At 48.4% G+C, this 21618-nt stretch overlaps 1 protein-coding gene across 1 annotated transcript; it reads right to left on the bottom strand.

Moving 5' to 3' along the window:
* Positions 1-2065: 2065 nt before the first annotated feature.
* Positions 2066-20812, bottom strand: ARHGEF5 (Rho guanine nucleotide exchange factor 5). Its single transcript, XM_054399995.1, has 15 exons — positions 20723-20812; positions 17047-20497; positions 14471-14552; positions 14053-14117; positions 13558-13820; positions 12060-12220; positions 11019-11171; positions 9234-9363; positions 7489-7563; positions 6760-6849; positions 6293-6447; positions 4315-4476; positions 3694-3764; positions 3287-3391; positions 2066-2220 (listed from the first exon to the last, which is right to left on the bottom strand). The coding sequence occupies exons 1-15, from the start codon at positions 20810-20812 to the stop codon at positions 2066-2068; spliced, it is 5208 nt and encodes a 1735-aa protein (XP_054255970.1).
* Positions 20813-21618: the final 806 nt, after the last annotated feature.

Genomic DNA, 21618 nt, shown 5'->3' with positions numbered 1-21618 from the left:
AGGCTGTAAGAAGCTCTACTAGATACAGTGTAAATGGGAATTCCAAGGCAGAATGGTACACAGAGACAGAAAGCTGGAGAAATGAAGACAAATTCAATTCTTCAAATATATTAAATGCAAGAAGGGCTACAGGTTGCTCTCTTTTGGTCTACTGATTCTTCTAGCAGATCTTGCATTGACTCAACACTTTTAACACAGAAAAAAAAAAAAAGAAGTTATTTTACAAGTTGTAAGGCATTATCCTCAAATAAGACAGGTTCTGCCCAAAAGCAGGACTGCATGTAAACTGAACTTAAAAACCCAGAGAGTTCTCCACAAGAACAAAAATCTCTGGTAGGCATTTTTGGACTTTTTTTTTTTTTTTTTTTTTATCTACAGTGGCTAAAATATATCTCAGTGTTATCTCTTTAAAGTGTGCAAAATGGTGCATGCAATACCACATCAGCTATCAGATGAAGAGCAGCAGGAAAAGTGCCACTTGGTTGCATTTGCCTAAGTCAGGGTTGTTTTGTACAGGTAATAAAAATCTCTTTATCATTGTTTTACTTTGAGTGGAAAGCATAGTGGAAAAAAAAACAACCCAGCTTGTTTCAGCTGGTTTTACTGCCACACTTGTTCAGGAGTGTCGTAGAGAGAACTCCTCCAGAGTACCCGAGAGTAACAGGGGCTGAAGGGTCCATCCCAGAAGGTGGACACAGGAAACTGTAAATTGCTATCCCATCCCATAATCCTGCAACTCCCTGTATAAGCAGACCTCACAGACAGCTCTTCCTTCCCCCCCTTGGTTCGTGGGGGCGTACAGCCTTGGCTGGCAAGCTGCTTTCTGGGGGGCACTCAGGCCGGGTCAAGGGCTGGTGTGCCTCGCCTGGGGTGGGTGGGAGAGTGCTGATTGAGGCCCAGGGGGCTCAGGGGGTGCAGTTTAGGCCTGGTCTGGGCCTACTGAGGCTTAGTGTGTGGGGGGGGGAAGGTTTTGGCCTGGTCGAGGCCTAGTGAGGCCTGGTAGGCCCAGCTGCAGAGCTGGGCCAAGGCTGTTTCTGATTTATATATAGTTTCCTTTGTGTCTTTATATCTTTGTACTTTTGCTTACTTTTGTAAATAGTATTTTCATTTAACCTCTAATGCTGTGTGAGTGTTTTTATCTATTCCTTTGGGGTAAAATACTTTTTCTGTCTTCCATCTTGAATAGCTCGTGGCTCAAACCATGACAAGGAGCTTTGTGAAACAGATTCTTCAGCTTGGTGCTTCTTAATGTGGGGGGAAATCATCACAGTGGCTTCCAAAACAAAAACTTGGTTTAACTCCAGTGGATTTTCTCTTAACAGAGTTAAGTTTAGGTAACAAGGAAATAATTGCTCATCTAAAAAAACCCAGTAGGCTTGCACAATCAAATAGATCAGTTGTTCTAAATGGAATTTACACTCTGTGGAGTTCAATACCAGGGAGATAGCAAAAGGAAAACTCCTCACCTCTCTTGTGCTTTGCACACCAGCACCACCTTCCTCAGGAACTCAGAGCTCTTAGCATCAATACCAGCAAGATATTAAGAAGAGATTCAAAAGGAAAATTCCTCACCTCTACTGTGCTTTGCACATAGCACCTTCTTCCCCAGGAACTCAGAGCTCTTAGCACACTTTTAGCCTCACGACATCCAGTGAGGTAGGAAAGTTTTCCCCCCATATTACAGATGGGAAAACTGAGGCAGAATTCTGCAGCGACTCACCCAAGGTCCTGCAACTTCACAGTGGCAAAACCAGGAAAGTATTTTTGAGAAGTCCAATTCCCAGGCCTCTGTCTGATTAAAGTCCCTCCCTGCTACCACGAAGCAAGCAATATATGCAACTTTTTTTTCCCTCCCCTCCTACTGCTGCCATAGTCCTGGTGACACAGAGGAAGTGAATTGATTTTTTTTTTTTCCTGATTGAATTCCTGCTTTCTTTGGCCAAAAGCACCTGGGTCTGTCGAAGTGCTGCATTAATGCTCTTTGCAGAGGTGTTTTCTTCTGAGGCACAACATCCAAAACATGGCTACCCCAAGGCAGGGAGACTGTACAGGTCCAAACAGAGTCTTATTTCTTGCAGAAGACCTGCTGCTTGGCATTCTTCACACGTTGCTCCTCCTTCAGGTTCTTCTGCCTTGCCTGTTTGCTGGAGATCAGTTCCACATATTCTGAGGGGAACCAGCCTCTCTCCCGGTCTGAAAGTTTGACTCCTTCCATCCATCCTGTGGTGTGGGGAAAAAGCACAACATAGAATGGTCTGGGTTGGAAGGGACCTCTGAAGTTCATCCAGTCCAAACCCCTCTGCAGTCAGCAGGGACATCCCCAACTAGGTTAGGTTGCCCAGAGCCCTGTCAAGCTTCACTTTGAATATATCCAGGGATGAGGCCACAACCATGAGGCAAACTAGTCCCAACATCTTTTATTCTTCCTGAAAAGCCCCTTCCAACAAGGCCCAAAGATCAAAGAACAAGATCCCCTTTCAGCTTCCAAATTACAGAATTGTTGAACTTTTTCACTGTGAGAGTACCAGAGCCCTGGAGCAGGCCGCACAGAGAGGTTACGGAGTGTCCTTCTCTGGAGACATTCCAAACCTGCCTGGATGTGTTCCTGTGTGACCTACTCTAGGTGATCCTGATCTGGCAGGAGGGTTGGACTGGATGCTCTTTCCAGGTCCCTTCCAACCCCTAACATTCTGTGTAATGCTTTGGGCTGAAAGAGACCTTTAAAGGTCATTTACTCCAACCCCCAAATAAAGTGTCCTAATGAAGATGAAGACTCTCTTCACAGGATCACACAATGCTAGAGGCATCCTCTTGGCACTCACCCTGCACATATTTATAAACATGAATGAGGTCACCCCTTAGTCTCCTCTTCTCCAAGCTATAGAGCCCCAGCTCCCCTCAGTCTATGCTCCTAAGGAAGATGTTTCACTCCCTGCATCATTTCTGTGGCTCTGTGCTGGACTCGTTCAAGCAGTTCCCTGAAGTCCTTCTTGACCTAAGGGGCCCAGAACTGGACACAATATTCCAGATGCAGCCTTACCAGGGCAGAGTAGAGGGGGAGGAGAACCTCTTTTGACCTACTAACCACACCCCTTCTAATCCACCCCAAAATAGCATTGGCCTTCTTGGCCACAAGAGCACATTGCTTCCATCCACTAGGACCCCTCTTCATTCTTTCATTCCAACCACCTCGATATCAGAGGCTTCTGATTGTTGTTGAAGCTTTACACTGCTAGAGCAACTTCCTGGCCACAACTGAAGAGAGCTAGTGGTTGCTTCTGCTTACCATCATTGCTGTACTGCATCACCATGATGATATCTGCTTTCTCCAAAGCCAGCTCATCGTTTTCCCGAGCCTTGTACGACTTTATGCACTGAACTTGTGGTGCATCTAAACAGGAGGAAAGATCAGAATGATTTACCAGAGGGAAACAGCAGTAAAACTGTGTGCAACAGCCCCAGAGATCACTAAAGTATAGAGACCTGGAAGGGAGACTACAGGCCTTCTACCTGAGGAGTAACAACAGGTAAAGTAACTGGCACTGAGGGAAAGCCCAGGAGTATCTACTCTAGCTACAATAAAAAATGGCAAATATTCTCCCTTGGAATCATTCCAGAATGTTTCACCTCACCCTGACTCCAACTCCTCTGAGCCAGCCCACTCCCACAGCTGTAGTAGCAGAGTAGTCTCACCAGGACATTCCAGGAGGTCCAGTTCTCCTCGTGGAGGAGCCAAAGCAGAGATCCACCTCAGCTTCTCACTGCTGGAAAACATCACCAGGCATGTGTCAGGATTTAATGTGAGGGGCAGCAGTCTGATGATGGGGATGGGGAAGAGGGGTGCATAGGTTTCCTCATGGGAGGGATCAGGGAGAATCATAGAATGGTTTGGGTTGGAAGGGACTGACTTCCAAAGGTCATCTAGTCCAACCTTCCTGCAGTCAGCAGGGGCATCCTCCACTAGATCAGAGTGCTCAGAGCCTTGTTCAGCCTGACCTTGAGTATCTCCAGGCATAGAGCCTCAACTACCTCTCTGGGCAACCTGTTGGCTCACCACCCTCATGCTAAAGAGTTTGTTCTTAACAAGGGCATACCTGGGGAAAGGAGAGAAAATAGAAGTGGAGCAAGGTTGATGTAATGCAATAAAACGAGTAACTATGATGAGAGAGGAGCAAGGTGGTTCGTTATGGCAAGAGGATGTTTTTCAAGTCCTCTACTGCATTTGATATTTAAGCATTTGGGTGGGGGACAACCATCAAGCTCCCCGGAGGTGTCTGGCTATGGTAATGGCATAAAGTCAGCTTGAGGCCTTACTGTGTCTCTGTACGAAACAAGAACTCCACTCTCTTCCCCTGGTAATTCTGGAGCAGAAAGAGGCGGAAAACGTTTTTGTTTGTCCCATGCAGTTTCATCTCACACTTCTCCCCACGCACATCTGAGAAAGCAGCATGATCAAACACAACGAATCGACCACCCCTGCAGGGAGAGAGGAACAACAAAACAAAGTTGGGAGTTTTAAGGTGATGAAGGTTGGAAAAACAAAAAACAAATGAAAAAAAAAGTGAAGCCATCTTGTTTTCTGGTGCCAGGAAAACAAAAAAGCTTCTACTGAGTCCTCACAGAATCACAGAATGGTCTGGGTTGGAAGGGACCTACAAAAGTCATCTAGTCCAACCCCCTCTGCAGCAAGCAGGGGCATCCTCAACTAGATCAGGTTGCTCAGAGCAACACCTCTGAGCCTCACCTTGAAGGTCTCCAGGGATGGGGCCCCAACCACCTCCGTGGGCAACCTTCTTCAGTGTCCCACCACCCTCATAGTAAACAACCTGTTCCTCACATCCAATCTAAATCTGCTCTTCTCTCATTTCAAACCATTGCTCCTCATCCTGTCAGTGCAGGCCTTTGCAAACAGTCCCTCTGCAGCCTTCCAGTACCCCCCTTCAGGTACTGGCAGGCTGCTCTTAGGTCTGCCCTTGAGTCTTCTCTTCTCCAGGCTGAACACCCCCAGCTCCCTCAGTCTGTCCTCGTAGCAGAGGTGTTCCAAACCCCAATCATTTTTGTGGCCCTCCTCTGGACCTGCTCCATCAGGTCCATGTCCTTCCTGTACTGAGGGCTCCAGACTTCTACACAGTACTCCAGGTGAGGTCTCACCAGAGCAAAGTGGCAGAATCACCTCTCTGGATCTGCTGGCAATGCACCTTTTGATGCAGCTTAGGATGTGATTGGCCTCTGCTTCAGGCACTTTAAGCTTTGTTCTTGCTAGAAGGCTCAGAAGGCCAAAGAGAGGGGACTTAATGAAAAGGGTAAAACAGCTCTGTTTTGTCAGAACTTTATTTGGTAGTTTACAGCTTAAAACCAAAACCACCACCCCAAAACCCCAACACAACCAAAGAACAGCTCCCTTAGTCTCTTGCCAAAGGGCGATTTGTACATTCACTAATCCTAGAATGGCTCAAGTTGGAAGGGGACCTCAGAGATCGTCTACTCCAACCTAAGATCACTGTTCTGTTTCTTTCCATTCTTAAGGTTTTGGGTTTACTTTCTTCCTTTTTTTTTTTTTTGTTGCCATATACACAGGTTTGCATCTGCTGGGAGGAAGGTATAGCTGCTAAACATGGCCAGGAAAGTGACTTGGTTTTCCTAGGACTGGGGGCTCAAGTATCATAGAATGGCTCAGGTTGGAAGAGACCTTAGAGGTCATCTACTCCAATGTCCCTGCCGTGGGAGGGGGCATGGGGGAGGGGGCTAGTCTTAACTAGACTCAGCTGCTCAAGGCCTCATCCAGCCTGGCCTTGAAATTGAATATCCCCAGGGAGGAGGCATCCACAACTCCTTGAGCAGCCTATTCCAGAGTCTCACCACTCTTGTACTAAAGAACTTCTTCCTAAGATCCAGTCTAACCCTGCTCTCCCTCAGATTCAAACCATCCCCCCTTGCCCTACTTCTAAACACCCTGATGAAAAGCTCCTCTCCAGCCTTCCTGTAGGACCCCTTTAGGCAGTGGAAGGCAGCTATTATTTACCACGTAAGACAAGAAGAAATGGTTATTTTCAAATGTTTCACATTAGAGAGCTGGAAAAGCAGAAGAATAAGTGTTGCACCAGAAGATAACTTGTTAAATGATCACAGTTGGGACTATCACATTCCACATACTCGCATGATACTCACATCACGTAGGGTTAGGAGAGTGACTTGGCAAATGCAGAGGGAAAGGACTCTTTCAGCAAAGCACAGACCCAGAAAGAGACAGGTATTTGAGAAGGGGCAGCAAGAATTGTGTTGAAGCACTCACTCCTTGGGCCGAGACAGGAGCAGACAGTCATTGAAAAGGTGTAGGTAGATGGGACGGGTGGTGACTTTCCATTTTGGACTCAGGGTGTTGAAGTCCAGTGCTGTCAACTCACCACGCTTCACAAGTCGTCTCGACTGTGAGATGAGTGGAAAGATCTGCAAGACAGAAAGATTTAAGTCAAGGAGAGCAGTAGCCAGGAGTTTTGGATCTGCATATCTGCCATTCTCTAGAGGAAAGGTGCTTTCATCTCTCCAGTTGGACCAGTCATGGTAGGCACCTCCACCTAATGGATGACACAAATGATTGGGTAAAGGAAGCACTGATCAAGAGCTGACCCATGTATAATGTTCTGCTTCAAGAGTTCTATGTCTAATGGAGAAGAGAACAAAAGGTCAGCACAAGTAACTTTGAGGAAAGGGATAAAAGACATCAGGGCAGAACAAGGCCCAGGGGACGGACAAGCTCACCTTGCACTCAAATTCGATCTTCTGGCTGAGGTAGATCAGCTCTTCAGTGCTCTTCATGCGCTGGACATTTTCATTGCAATCCTTGATGAGCTGCAGAGGAAAAGAGAAGATCAGTGAGGTGGGATCAGTGCTACTCCCAGGAGCCCCTCCAGAGTTAGTGTATGTGACAATTCCTTAGGCATCCTCCTGCAAAACAAGCATGTTCCCAGGTCAGCATACTAAACTTCTCCATACCATCCTTCTTCCTTAAGAAAGTCTGTGTGACAAGTACTGTTTGAACTTTGGGATGCTGGGGAGAACTTTTTCCTAGTATCCAATCCAAACTTCCCCTGACACAGCTTTAAGCCATTCTCTTGTGTCCAGAGAGAACAGGTTAGCACCCCCTTCTCTGCTCCCCCTCAATAAAGGAGTTGTAGACAGCAATGAGTTCACCCCTCAGTCTCCTCTGAGCTGAGCAAACCTAACATCCTCAGCTGCTCCTCCTAAGCCCTGCCTTTGAATACTTTCACCACCTTTGTTGCCTTCCTTTGGACACATTCTAGTATTTTTTACATCCAAACATTGCACTCCAGGTGAAGCCACACCAGTGCTGAGTGTAGGGGAGTGCCCGAGGAGCCAGTTGGCCCTTTTGGCTGCCAGGGCACATTGTTGATTCACACAGAGGGTACCATTAACCAAACCCCCCCAGATCTCTTCCTGCAGGGCTGCAGAACAGGTTGACAGCCTCACCTTTTCAAGTGCATCATAGGCCTGTGTTGCTTGCACTTCCTCCTCAGAGCCAGGCCTAGTTCTCTTCAGGATATTCTGCATGGAAAAGCGAAAGATGTTTATCATAAATAAAACAGGGAAATCTGGACACATGTAGCTGAGAGGAGTAGGAGAAACAGGGAAGGAAACTGAAGCAGTGCTAGCTGATGAAGTGTGGAGGAAAGGCCAGAAATTTGAGGTGCAGGTAAGGTGTTACTGATGAGCTGGATTGAACAGGACATCCCTGACATTCTAAATCATGTTAACTGTCATGGCATAGGAAGCACAGCCTTGCATACAGAATTGTTCCTTGCCCGCTACTTCTTTTCTCCAGTCAGAAAATAAAAAAGGGTTCAAACAATCAAAAAGAAGAATTTCATAAAAAGAACTCAAAGGTAATTCATGAGGGACTTCATAGAATGGTTTGGGTTGGAAGGGACCTCCTAAGGTGACCCAGTCCCAGCCCCTGCAGTCAGCAGGGACATCCTCAACTACATCAGGTTGCTCAGAGCCCTGTCAAGCCTCACCTTGACTATCTCCAGGGATAGGCCCTCAGCTACCTCCCAGGGCAACCTGTTGCAGTGCTCCAACCAACCTCATGCTAAAGAACTTGTTCCTAACATCCAGTGGTAGTTCCTAACAGCCACCTGGTAGTTCCCTGTCTGGGAGGCATCTGTAAGACAATGTTGCAGGGAAAAAGTGGAGGCAGGCTGCCTACCACAGGGCAGCCACCAAGGCCTTGCTCTGTTTTCCTAGCAGGAAGCCAAAAAAGTTGGCTGAAACATAAATCTTCTGAGAAGACTCTGTAAATTATTTATTGGAGTACAAATAAATTAGCGTTGAAACAAAGTCCTAAATGGTAAACAAACCGCATGGCCTCACAGGGGCTAGCACAGGCAGCTCTTAGTGCTGCTCTAATGCAAAGCAGGCATCTGCATGGTGATAAAGGGGTTTGGATCTGCAAAGACAGGGTCACAATGCGGGCAGCAGAGTGCATTCCAAAGTAGGGAGAGCAGCAGGACAGGGAAGGGATTCTGCCCCTCTGCTCTGCTGAGACCCCACCTGCAGCACTGCCTCCAGTTCTGGTGCCCCCAGCATAGGAGGGACATGGAGCTGCTGGAGCGGGTCCAGAGGAGGCCACAAAGATAATCAGAGGGCTGGAGAACCTCTCCTATGGGGACAGGCTGAGAGAGTTGGGGCTGTTCAGCCTGGAGAAGAGCAGGCTCCAGGGAGGCCTTAGAGCAGCCTTCCAGTAACTGAAGTGGCCTGCCAGAAAGCCAGGAAGGGACTTTTTACAAGGGCTTGTAGTGATAGGATGAGAGGGAATGGACTGAAGCTTGAGGAGGGCAGATTGAGACTGCAGACTAGGAAAAAATTCTTGACATTGAGGATGGTGAGAACGGGTTGTCTAGGGAGGTTCTGGATGTCCCCTCTCTGGAGGAGTTCAAGGTCAGCCTGGATGAGGCCTTGAGCAGCCTGGGCTAGTGGAAAGTGTCTCTGCCCATGGCAGGGGGGTTGGAACTAGGTGACCTTTGAGGTCCTTTCCAACCTAAACCATTCTATGACTCTTGCCAAACTTGCACAGACGCAGAACTAAGGACTGTCCTTGTCCAGAGCTAAGTCCTTGTCCCCAGTGCTTGGAGCTAGCTCAGTTTTTACCTGGCTTGCAGGCTTGCAGAAGGGTCAGCTTGAGAGAAGCTGCAGGAGGGCAGAGGATCAGCAGTTACCTGCAGGAGGAGTTTGAGCCGAGTGATGCGCTGGAAAGGGAGGATGAGGAAGGATTTAAGTGAGAGACGCTGGCACACTGGATCACTTTCCAGTCTCTCCAGGACTTGTTGGAACCCTGCATTTCCATTTCTGTGCAAGTGGTAAAGAAAGAAGACATCCAAGAATCAGAGTAAATTGGGGGGGAAAAAAAAAAAAGAATCTTCCTAATGTCAGATTTCAGTTGACTGTTGGAATCTTCCTAATGTCAGATTTCAGTTGACTGTTGGAGCCCTCCCAACAGGCAGGTTTTGGCCCTGGGGCAAGGAGGTATGGGGAAACTGCATCCTTGTGTTGACACAAAGCAAGCCCAGGTTTCCAACGGCCATAGGGCAGCAGCACAACCATGATTAGATCTTTTCTCCTTTTGCCACAGCCCTCTGGAATAAAAGCTACATGTTCATTCCATTCAGGGCACCTTTCACACACAGTGGTGGTTTGGATTCTTCCCTTATATGGAACAGTCCAGCTCCAGGGGCTGTGCTGAGGGTCTGGAAGCAGCTGAATTCCCTCTCTTGTTAGTCCTCAGTGGAGCTGTCTTCCCACTTAACATCTCTCTTATCCTCTTAGACACAGCCACTGCTATCCAGTTTTCCATGTTGGGCAGGAGCATGAAAGGCTAATAGTCTGGGAGTGGTAGCTGCCACTAGAACAGCAAGGCTCCTATGCTTGAGGAGGTTCTGGAATACTGCTCCCAGTTTTGGTGTCCCCAGCATAAGAAGGACACAGAGCTGTTTGAGCCAGTTTAGAGCAGGGTCACAAAGATGATCCAAGAGCAGGAGCATCTCTTCTATGAGGATAGATTGAGGGAGCTGGGGTTGTTCAGCCTGGAGAGACCTTAGAGCTGCCTTCCAATACCTGAAGGGATCCTACAGGAAGGTTGCAGAGGGACTTTTCATCAGGGTGTCTAGAGACAGGACAAGGGGGAATGGTTTCAAACTGAAGGAGAGTAGGGTTAGACTGGATCTTATGAGGAAGTTCTTCAGCACAAGGGTGCTGAGAGTCTGGAATAGGTTTCCCAGGGAGGTTGTGGATGCCTCCTCTCTGTGGGTGCTGAAGGCCAGGTTGGATGAGGCCTTGAGCAGCCAAGTCTAGTTGAGAGCCATCCCTGCCCATGGCCATGGTTGGAATAGATGGTGTCTAAGGTCCCTTCCAACCTGAGCCATTCTAGTATTCTATGATGATTCTACAAGGAAGAAGGTTGTAGGCCCAGAAGACGTTGTCATAGAACCACAAGAATGGTCTGGGTTGGAAGGGACCTCCAAAAGTCATCCAGTCCAACCCCCTCTACAGTCAGCAGGGACATCCTCAACTACATCAGGTTGCCCAGAGCCCTGTCAAGCTTAACCTTGGAGATCTCCAGGGAAAGGCCCCCAACCACCTCCCTGGGCAACCTGTTGCAGTGTTCCACCACCCTCACAGTAAAGAACTTGTTTCTAACATCCAATCTGAAGAAGGTCCTTGCCTGTTCTTCTAGGGTTGCAGTAAGAACACCAGCTTGTAGTTGCAGCATTCCCCATGGTGTGGATAGAAGGAATCAGAAGGGAACAGGTTGCCCAGAGAGGTGGTGGAAGCCTCATCCCTGGAAGTTCATAAGGCCAGGCTGGATGTGGCTCTGGGCAGCTTGATCTACTGTGAGATGTCCATGGCAGGGGGGTTGAAACTACATGATCCTTGGGGTCCCTTCCAACCCTGACAATTCTGTGAAGTAAGGGGGTAGGAAGGGTACAAGAAGTAAGAGAACTTACAGCAGGCGCTGGAAGGTTTGCTCCTGGTATGTCTGGTTTGTTACGTAGGGCAGATAGACCCTGCGGAACTCGGGGGCGTGCTTCAGAGCCACATCACACACGTGGAAGGTGAACATGTCCTCCTCAAACTTCTCCTCTAAGTCAAAGAGGAAACTGCATGTGGTTGTAGTGGCATTAAAAAAAAAAAAAAGGAGAAGAAAATAGGAGTGTCACTGAGTGAATGAGGAACGGCTTCCAGCCTCTCAACTCTAGGGGAGAGCATAATGCCTGTACTATGAAAATTTAGGGCTAGGAAGCATGGGAGGCAAAAAGAGGCTCTTGAGAGGTCATACGTCTAAAGGCATGGTCAAGAGACAACTGAAAATTAAGACATCATCAGAATAACCCTACTAGAAGAAATGCAAAAGGTAGCAGCAAACCTTAGTGGCTTAGCAATTCATGTAGCCAAACCTTGCAGGAGAAAAGCAGAACATAATCCTACAACACACAGGATTCTTTGCAGGTGGGGTCATGTCTACATTTTATGGATGTATGCTCAAGTGATTCATGTCAAGTTCTGTCAAGTGATAGCTGTAATTTACGTTTTTTTCACTTTTCCCCCATTTTTTCTGCTTTTTTTTCCCCCCTTTTTTTTTTTGGTCAGGGCTCATGCAGCTGCTTCTTTCTTCTTGTATTCGTCAGGAGATGAACTTGGTTTCATCTAAGGTCAAAGCTAATCAAGTTTAGTCATAGCAGAACCTAACAGCAGATGGCTACAGAAGCATTTAGAACATTTTGATCTCTTGCAGTGAGCTTTGTGCCACCGTATCTGGAAGGTAACACCAAGACTTGCGTTGCCCTGTCACCTAAATAGGCGGACATCCCTTTCACAGCCAGTGGTGGATATATTTACCTATGGTGTAGATACATTTTGCTATCCACCTTGAAGGCCTGTGACCATGCAGAACTAGAGTGAGAGATGTTCTTGATGGAAATGATGGGTTGTGTCTTCTGGCCTTCAGGGAAGGTGGCAGCCCCTGGAAACAAAAGGCCAAAGCTCACCTGGCGCTGACGTCGCGGACGTCGTGAAGGCGGGAGAAGAGCCACTGGCGTTCTTGGTTGGTGAGCATGGCCTGCAGCTCTGCTGACCTCTGGAAGTGATCTACTGCCACGTTGAGGCTGCGCAGGTAGGAAGCTTCAGACATGATCAACTCAAATTTGGCCTTGAGGGATGAAAGAAGGGAGCACAGCATCAGCACACTGCACAAGGCTGGGAGGAATCTTACTGAGAGCAGACGGGGGCAATGCAAGGAAACCTCCCAGAACATTAGCATAGAATGGTTTGGAGTGGAAGGGACCCCCAAAGGTCAGCTAGTCCAACCCACCTGCAGTCAGCAGGGACATCCTCCACTAGAGCAGGTTGATCAGAGCCTTGTTGAACTTTACCTTGAAGATTTCCAGGGATGGGGCCTCAATTACCTCCCTGGGCAACCTGTTGCAGCGTTCCAGCACCCTCATGCTAAAGAGCTTGTTCCTAACATCCAATTTAAATCTGCTCTTCTCTCATTTCAAACCACTGCCCCTCATTCTATCACTCATCCATCAGGTTTAGACTGGATCTTAGGAAGAAGTTCTTCAGTATGAGGGTGGTGAGACTCTGAAATGGGTTGCTCAGGGAGGCTGTGGATGCCTCCTCCCTGGGGGTGTTGAAGGCAGGATTGGATGAGGCCTTGAGCAGATGAGTCTAATTGAAATGTGCCCTGCCCATGGTGGGGAGGTTGGAGTAGATGATTTCTGAGGTCCCTTCCAACCTGAGCCATTCTAGGATTCATTCTATGATTTTTCCACAACTCTGAACTTCAGCACTGTACTGCTTCTGAAGTGCTACCACATGCCCCATACTGCTTACAGGGCTAGAGGTGACCTCTACATTCCACCTCTTGCATTCTCCATGTCAGAATTTTTTCTTTCTATTTTAACCACCCTTCTTTGGACTCCTTGTTGACTACAGTTCATCATCAGGGAAAACTTCTTTACTATGAGGGTGATGGAGCATTGGAATAGGCTGCCCAGAGAGGTTGTGGAGTCTCCTTCTCTAGAGACTTTCAAAACCCACCTGGATGTGTTCCTGTGCAGCCTGCCCTAGGTGATCCTGCTCTGGTAGGGGGGTTGGACTTGATGATCCCCCTGAAAGGAGGCTGGAGTGAGGCTGATGTTGGTCTCTTCTCCCAAGTAACCAGAGATAGGAGGAGAGAAAATGGGTTTTAGTTGTGCCAGGGGAGGTTTAGATTGGACACGAGGAAAAATTTCTTTAGTGAGAGAGTGGTGAGGAGTTGGAACAGGCTGCCCCGGGAGGTGGTGGAGTTGCCATCCCTGGAGGTGTTCAAGAAGCTGTAGATGTGGTGCTTCAGGAGATGGTTTAGTGGTCATGGTAGCTGGGTTATGGTTAGACTCAATGATCTTTTAAAGGTCTTTTCCAACCTTAGTGATTCTGTGATCTCCTGAGGTCCCTTCTAATCCCTCCCATTCTATGATCTACTTTGTTACACCTCTCCATTACCTCTTGTAGCTTCTGCTCATCACGGGACATATTGAGTAGGATCCTGCTGCCCCTTATCATGGGGATGTCCTGCCAGAGGGATGCAGTCGAGGAGACTGACAGACGCTGTAAATAGGAGTCCTGGGGAGACAGCACTTTCCTGCGCAGCCTTGGGGAGCTTGGGAAGCTCGACTCTATATCCTCTGCAAAAGAGTCCACTCTCTTCTGGCTTTGAATGGCCTTGTTCAGAACCACATCACTGTACTCCTGGTAGAGAAGTCTTGCTGTGAAGAGAGGCATGGACAGTTATACTTTCTGGAGCAGCTGCTCACCCCATGCTTCAGCCTGGAGAAAGCTCTGTCTCAGACTGGGGACTCATTTCCCTGCCTCCACTGCACACCACTAACTCTCCCTCCTTGCTACCATGTGGGCAGGACCCCCCCTCTCCTTTGTGCTCACTGCAAGGGTGAGGGATGATGGAGCACTATTACAGCACTTCAAGCAGAAGGTACTTACAGGAGTTGATCAGCTTGGAGTGCCGGCGTTTGAAGTTCTCCACCATGTCTGCAGGTTTCTTCTCTCTGTCAGAGAGTAAGGATTTAGAAGCAGGGAGAGAAGGAAGAGAACAGCACCAGAGATGGTTTATCCCAACCTTGGTAACACATCTGTCACAGCAAAGACCTCTCTTTCCAATGAGCTCAACCTCTGCATGCTTTACCATAATTCCACTGTCCAAAAGGGACATGGGAAATGCTTCTGTTGCAATGGGGTCTTCCCCCAGAGGGTGCAGACTGGAGCATAGGCCTAAGGCTTTATGACAGTCTCCTACTCCTCATCATCATCATCTGTGGTCCCTCAGGAACAATGGAGAGCATCAGCTAGCTGTGCTACACAAGAATGAGGAAAAATTCTAAGGGGCCTTTGAGAGACTTACCTCAATATAACTGTTTCTGAACTGACTGGTGGTTCCTTGTGTGCCTTGTGAGCTTCTTCTTCTGAGGGAAGAGAAGGAATTTCTGCATGTAAGATAATTAGAAAGCAAAGCCATTAAATAGTCCATTTGTAGAGTCAAGCTACAAGCCACACAACACACAGATACAGCTCACCTTGGGTTGGAGTAGAAGTGCCCTCCTGACTTTTGATTTGGGGTCAGAAACTTTCTAGTTTTAATAATCCTTGGCATTATTTACGTTTTACATGGGTTACTTAGCCACAATTACTCTTCCTACAAAGGAAAAAGGCTGCCACTTGCAGTGAGGACAGCACCTCTAAGAGCTTCTCTCTCCAGCAGCCCAAGTGAAGACACTGCCTGTGGGACTTGCTTGGTGCTGCTTTTCCCAGCAGCAACTTGGGGCAGGCACTAGAGGCTCAGTGCATCCATCCCAGCAGCAGCTTGGGGCAGGCACTAGAGGATCCATGGACCCAAAGTCAGTCTGAAAGTCTTAGGACTTTCTTTTGTGGATGTTGATCCCCAAAAAAGATCTCAATGACTTGTGCTGCAGAGATGCTGGACATCTAATAAGGTCACTCTTGTGAAGAGTCTTGGAACGGATGCAGCCCAAGGATCCAGTTCTTACATTATCTACTATGGGAGCATCCACAAAGTGCTGCTTGAGTCATCTTCTATTTCTGTCACACAGGGAAAGTGTGGATTTTTCTTTGCTTTTATGAGGGATTTTAATTTAATTGTGAAAAAAAAAATCCATAGAAAATTCATTGGAAGCAGAAGGAAGAAGGAAGTCCAAAGACTGAGCTGCAAGTACAGGTCAGGGGAAAGACAGTGCTGATGCCTTAGATGTTTTCAAATTTGGAACCAAGGATTTCCAGGTCAAACACATGAAGAAATCTTCATTCAAGTGCTGCCAAAATTTCACATCTTTTCCACGCTCCCTTTTTCCTCTGTGCCAAAAAAAATCAGGCATGTTGTGGAGCTTAGAAAAGAAACTGAGGAGCAGCAAGCATGTTTAAAAATCACAGAATGGGTTGGGTTGGAAGGGACCTCCAAAGGTCATGTAGTCCACCATGTAAGATAGAATCACAGAATCCTATCTGTAATTAGCTGGGGAACAGAATAGAGAGCAGAGAGAGATGAGAAGAGAGTGCAGACACCCCTCCTGACGGCAGATGCATGTTTGCCATTTGGTGACATCAGTGATTTGGCCTCTGTGCAAGTTGGGACCTTGAGCTTGGCAACATTTGCATTCTTATCTGTCATCTCAAATCCCATGTTCTCAGGAAGCTCATCTCTTTCAGAAGGTCAAATTGGAACCCCAAAGGTGGCAGTTGCAAAAGAAAGGGAGGGAGCAAATAAACAAGGAGCTAAAACATGTGGTAACAGAGACAGGTTACTGAGGGGGTGTGCATGAGTGTTCACAGAGTGCTAGGGCTTGGAAGGGACCTCTGGAGATCAGCAAATCCAACCCCCCTGCCAAAGAAGGGTCACCTAGGGCAGGAACACAACGTGCAGGTGGGTCTGGAAAGTCTCCAGAGGAGACTCCACAATCTTTCTGGGCAGCCTGCACTGTCACAGCAAAGAAGTTTTCCCTCATGTTGAGGTGGAACCTCCTGGGTTCCAGCCTGTGCTCCTCATCATATCACCACTGAAAGGAGGCAGGTCCCTTCTTCTTGGCACTCACCCTTCAGATAATCATAAACATTAATAAGATCCCCTCTCAGTCTTCTCTTCTCCAGGCTAAACAGCCCCAGGTCTCTCACCCTTTCCTCATCAGTCCCTTTAGCATCCTGAAAGCCTCTATTGGACTCTCTCTAGTATATCCCTGTCTCTCTTCAACTGGGGAGCCCAGAACTGGACACAGCACTCCAGATGTGGTCTCCCTAGGGCAGGGAGCAGCCAGGCCCCACAAACAGTTTCCTCACAGCCCTATTCCACCATTTCTCTTGCGTTTCCTTACTGCTTGGAAAAGGCTGCTACCGGTGCAGCAAAACGCAACGGCCATGTGATGGCAGCAAAGGTGATGAGCAGAAACTCACCACAGAGCTGCACCAAGAAACTCCAAAATAGGTCACTTCACTGAGCAAGGCTGACAGATCCTTGAACATGGACAAGTGACACGAAGAGAAACTGGATGGGAAGTCAAGAGGTGAGGTAAGTTCTCTGTTGCAGTGTGAAATGAGGGGCCTGAGCCCCAGCCTGCAGCCCCACTCATGAGTGCTGCGTTGGTCCCAGGGCAGCAGAGAGGAGCTACGGGAAGGATGGGAGCAGGTAGCTTGTGGTAGGACAGCAAGGAGACAACAGGACTGGAGTGAGGAGTACCACCAGGAAGGTGCAAGGGCAATGGTGACCTCTCAGCTCTCCTTCCTCTCTACCACCCTGCCTGTTTAATTCAATCCTAGTGTAAGGTGTCCCTGCCCATGGCAGGGGGGTTGGAACTAGATAATCCTTGAGGTCTCTTCCAACCCTGACAATTCTATGATTCTATAATCCTACATTTTTTTGGTATCTGCAATAAGTTGAGGAGGGGGGGAAGGGAAATGGAGGAGAGGACTCACCCTGCAAGATGTCTGGTGGTACTGATGCCCTCTTCAAGCCCTGACGGTGCCAGTCCTTGCTCTTCACTCGGCGTTTCATTGGGCTTTCCTGAGGAGCTGCTGGCTCCTGTGCAGCTGCCCTGCTGGCTGTTTTATCTGGCCAACTCGATGCTTTTTCCAAAGGTGAATGTCTTGGCATTTCTTCCTTTGGCTGAGCTACCAAGTGATGTTCTCCTTCTCCTTCCAGCTTTTGCTTGACCCTTCTCTCGTCTTCTGTTTTCTCTGCAACTGCCAACGGCACTCGGAAGTTCTTTGTGTCCAGACCAAAGATGCTTGCCTGGTGCTCCCACCGTAGTTCCCCTGAGTCCTCCTCCTCTTGGCAGGTCTTTCTGGTGGTTGGTGGTGATGGAGGGCTGAGCTGGAGAAAGTGGATTGGGTTGGTGAATGCTAGCATGGGAGGAGGCTGGGCAGAGTCTCTGCTCTTGGAGTCTGTGGATGTTAGCAGGCCCTCCAGGGAGGGCCAAGAAGGGTGGTCAGGTGAGGAGCTGCCACACCGTATGTGTTGGTCTGCTGGGTCAGGGCTGGTGTCAGAGCAGCCAGCCAATGCTTCATTCCCACCAGCAGAAAAGCTTTTTGCCAACAAACTGACCCCTGAGTCATCAGAAGTCTCTGTATCTTGGGTACCTGAGTCACTGAGATCCCACTCTCTAGTTACTGGAACAAGGTCACCTTTCTCTGCTCCATCTTCTCCATCAGAAGCAGAGGCCATGGTGTGAGAACGAGACACAGAGGCAGCAGTCTGAGGAGCATGGCTTAGAGTAGGGTGAAGGGCTAGTAACTTACTATCACCCATCCCAGAGCTGAGATGTGGCCTGGAGTAAGGTTCAGGAGCCAGTGGCTGGTGACTTTCTAGGGCTGGAGGTTGAGCGAGGTGATTTGCATTGAGTGCAGGGGACTGAGCTTGCCTGGGGCTTGGGAGGTGGGAAGAAGGCTGAGGAAGCTGGTTGGCATCAGGCTCAGACACCAGAGGTAGGCTTGAGTGGGACAGAGGTTGTTCTTGATGGTTCTCAGCAGGGGCTGAATCTTCTTCAGAGGGCCAAGTTAGTGTGCTCAGGACACTGGAGATCCTGGATCCAGGCTCTTTGGGGTTTACACTGCAGCCTGACTGCATTTCTTGTGCTCCCTGATCCATCTTTGCTGTGTGTCCTTTACCTTGGGCAGTGGCACTTCTTTCTGGGAGGTTGTGCTGAATTGTCTCTAGGTGGTTTAGGGGAGTGGAAGTCCTGCCTGGTGTTTGGGGTGGTTCCAGAGGACCTGCAATGATAGCCCCAATCCTCCTATCCTCAGGAAGGCTCTCCTCTAGGGTAAGACAGCTTTTGTGGGTTGCAGAGGGGCCAGTGAGGTCTTCATGAAAGCTTTTCTCAGAAGTAAGGAGTTCATGGGAAGTGCTGGCCTCCTGTGGATCAATACCTGGAGCAGGAGGTTCTCCTGACGTTGGCTCCTGCACTGCTACAGAAGCTGCTTGGTTGCCTGACTTCTCTACAGAGTCTAGCAGACTAAGGTTGGCAACAGGACAGTCCTCAGGGGTCACAGAGGCTGTTCCACTAGCACAGCCTTGTGATGGGCCAGACATTGAAGCCAGAGAGCTCAGCTCTGAGGGTAAAGCTGGAATGAATTCCTGAAGCTCTGCTTCTCCTGAATTTTCTGCAAGGGGATCAGGTGGCTCCAAGTCCTTGGTAGCAGAGGAAGGGTGTGCTGGAAGGGAAACCTCTTGGTTCTGTGCTCCACAGAGCAGTGCATCTCTATCAACCTGCTGGACAGCCTTTTCATGGCCATCACTGTGCTCCCTCTCCTTGCCCACTCTTGCCCTCTCATCCCAGTCAGCTTCTTCACTCTCCTGACCACCAATGGAAAAGCGGCCAGAGTCCTCCAGATCTTCTACCTGGCCAGAGCCATGGCACGTGTGAGAGGGCACCACTGGAGCTTCACCTCCTGGGTTCAGGTTATTTGAGGACAGAGGGCTGTCAGCAGGTGGCTGACATCCAGAACCTGCTTCTGTGGAAGGAGCTTTCAGCAGTATGTCCTCAGCAGGAGGCTGATCCACAGAGACAGGCTCCCCAGGAGGAAATGCTGATCCTGTTTGCTCAGCCACTAAAGCATTCTCCAGACCACAAGGGTCCACATCATGCCTGGGAACAGAAGAGATCTCTGACCTGAAAGCTGCTGAGAGAGGCTGTGTTTGGAGCTCTTCTTTCAGTCGGAGCTCTTCCCTCTGCAGTTGTTCCTGCTTATTTCGTTCCTTGGTTTTACCATCTTTGGGCTTCAAAGATTTTCCTTCTTCTGGCAGATTCTGCTCTTTGGGTTCTTTCTTCTCTTCCTGATGAAGTTCAGACACTGCCTCATCCTGTGCTTGTTCTTCATGCTGGGAAGAATTTACTTCCTCAGCTTTCTCACCAACAGCCCTTCTTTGGAGGTCACTCTGTGCTGGAGAGGCAGCTCTGCCTTCTGTTTTCCTGTCACCACCTTCCAGAAGAAGGCATTTGGAAGTGGAGGAGTTTTCTTTAGCAACCATTCCTGCTCCCTGGGCTTTGACCAAGCTGCTGTTCCTTGTTTCACCCCTTGAGACACTTCCTTCTGCTTGTACTGTACTTACTTGGCTGTCATCTGTTAAGGTGGAAGACAACTGACAGGCAGAAGAAGACACTAAATTCTCTTCCAAACTCTGAAATGCTCTTAGGCTTTCATTAGCATCTTCAGAAGTGTCCTCTACTGCTTCCTCTGAGGTAGGCTGCTCATCAGTTGCTGGTGCCACTTTTTGGTTGCTTTGCTTCTGCTCTGAGACCTTATTCAGGAAGGGTTCAGCTTTATAATGCCCCTCTGAAACAGTTTTACACACCAAGAAGCACTTAGGGATCTCCCTCTGAGAGGAAAAGGCATCAGCCAAAGGTGATTTCAGGTGCTGGGCATTAGGGTCTGAGCCATGGGAAGTCAGTTCTGCCTGGCACTGAGGAAACTCAGCACTGAGATCCACATCCCCATCCTGGTCTGTGCTGAGAGAAGAGTCCTGCTTGCTTTCTAGGTCAACCAGCTCCACTTGGTTGAGTTTCAGAGAACAATTCAGAACACCCTCCTCTAAAAGCGTTTCTCCTTCCAATTCTGAGAGTCCCTTTGGAGGCTCTGCAGCACCTTGCTCCTGTTGCAGTCCTGCTGGCCCTTTTGGCACAGGTTTTGAGGGTCTGCCCAGCATCTCTGCTGCTTTCCCTGGAGCAGAGAGGCAGTGCTCAGGAGTGCTGAGCTCTGCTCCCTTTGCAGAGTCAGATGGGCTCATGCTCATTTTGGCTGATGCAGGAGGGGCATGATGCTCTCTTCTGACTGTTGTAGAACCCCAAACTTCCCCAGTGGTGCTGCTGGCTTCTGGGGGAGTGGTGCCTCCCTCATTGGTTTCTTCAGACTCCATCAGTGACACATCTTGCTAAAGAAAAAAATGCAGAAGAGAAAAACAACAAACCAGAATGATACAGTGCTTCTAAGTGGGTTGACAAACTTTTAAAAGTAGGTACTAATGCAGCTGAGAAAAATCATTTAAAAATACAAATTTAGCAGGTGAGAAGAGCTGGGAAACAAACATCAGGACCTGAGAGTAGCCAAACACTCAAACTCAGCTTGCAGTAGGACAGAAATGCCAAAATCAAGGTACTAGTGCTCTTTTAGTTGGACATGCAACTCCAGAAGTGCCTTTGGTCAGAGCAGAGATGCTGATGTCTCTGTAGCAGTTACAGTGCAGCATGGTATTGGCCGTGGCTAGCAACCTCAAAGCCAAAAGGTGATACCAGAAAGGATTGAGAAAACAAGAAAAATCAGCAAATTCTCCACTAATTTTTATGAGATGAATACTTCTTTATGTCTGAACACTTCTGAGCTCTTCTAGTGCTTAGCTGAGCTGCCCAGGGAGGTGGTTAGGGCCCCATCCCTTGAGATATTCAAAGTGAGGCTCAACAGGGCTCTGGGCAACCTGGTCTAACTGAGGATGTCCCTGCTGACTGCAGAGGGGGTTGGACTGGATGACCTTTAGAGGTCCCTTCCAACTCAGACCATTCTATGATTCCTAAAGACATATGATTTCATCAGGGAGCTAATGGCTTTAGAGATCTCTGTATGTAGGCAGAGGACCTTACTGCAACTGATGACAGGGATTTGTGGTTATCAAGACACAGGTATGGAAAACATGATTACCACAACTAGGGCATGGCACAAGACACAGGATATGTGAAGGCTGTAAATCACAAAGGCTGAGAGGACTACCTCTGTTGTGTGTGGATGTATCTACAAAGAGAAAACGTAGCATAGAATGGTTTGGGTTGGAAGGGACCTCCAAAGCTCATCCAGTCCAATTTCCCTGCACTCAGCAGGGACATCCTCCACTAGAGCAGGTTGCCCAGAGCCTTGTCCAGCCTCACTTTGAAGATCTCCAGGGATGGGGCCTAAACCACCACCTTGGTCAATCTCTTCAAGTGTTCCACCAGCCTCATGCTAAAGAACTTGTTTCTCACACCCAATCTAAATCTGCTCTCCTCTCATTTCAAACCATTGCCC

This window comes from Indicator indicator, chromosome 3 (genome assembly GCF_027791375.1).
Source record: "Indicator indicator isolate 239-I01 chromosome 3, UM_Iind_1.1, whole genome shotgun sequence".
NCBI classification, from domain to species: Eukaryota; Metazoa; Chordata; class Aves; order Piciformes; family Indicatoridae; genus Indicator; species Indicator indicator.
This window is presented reverse-complemented; position numbering and strand designations above follow the sequence as displayed.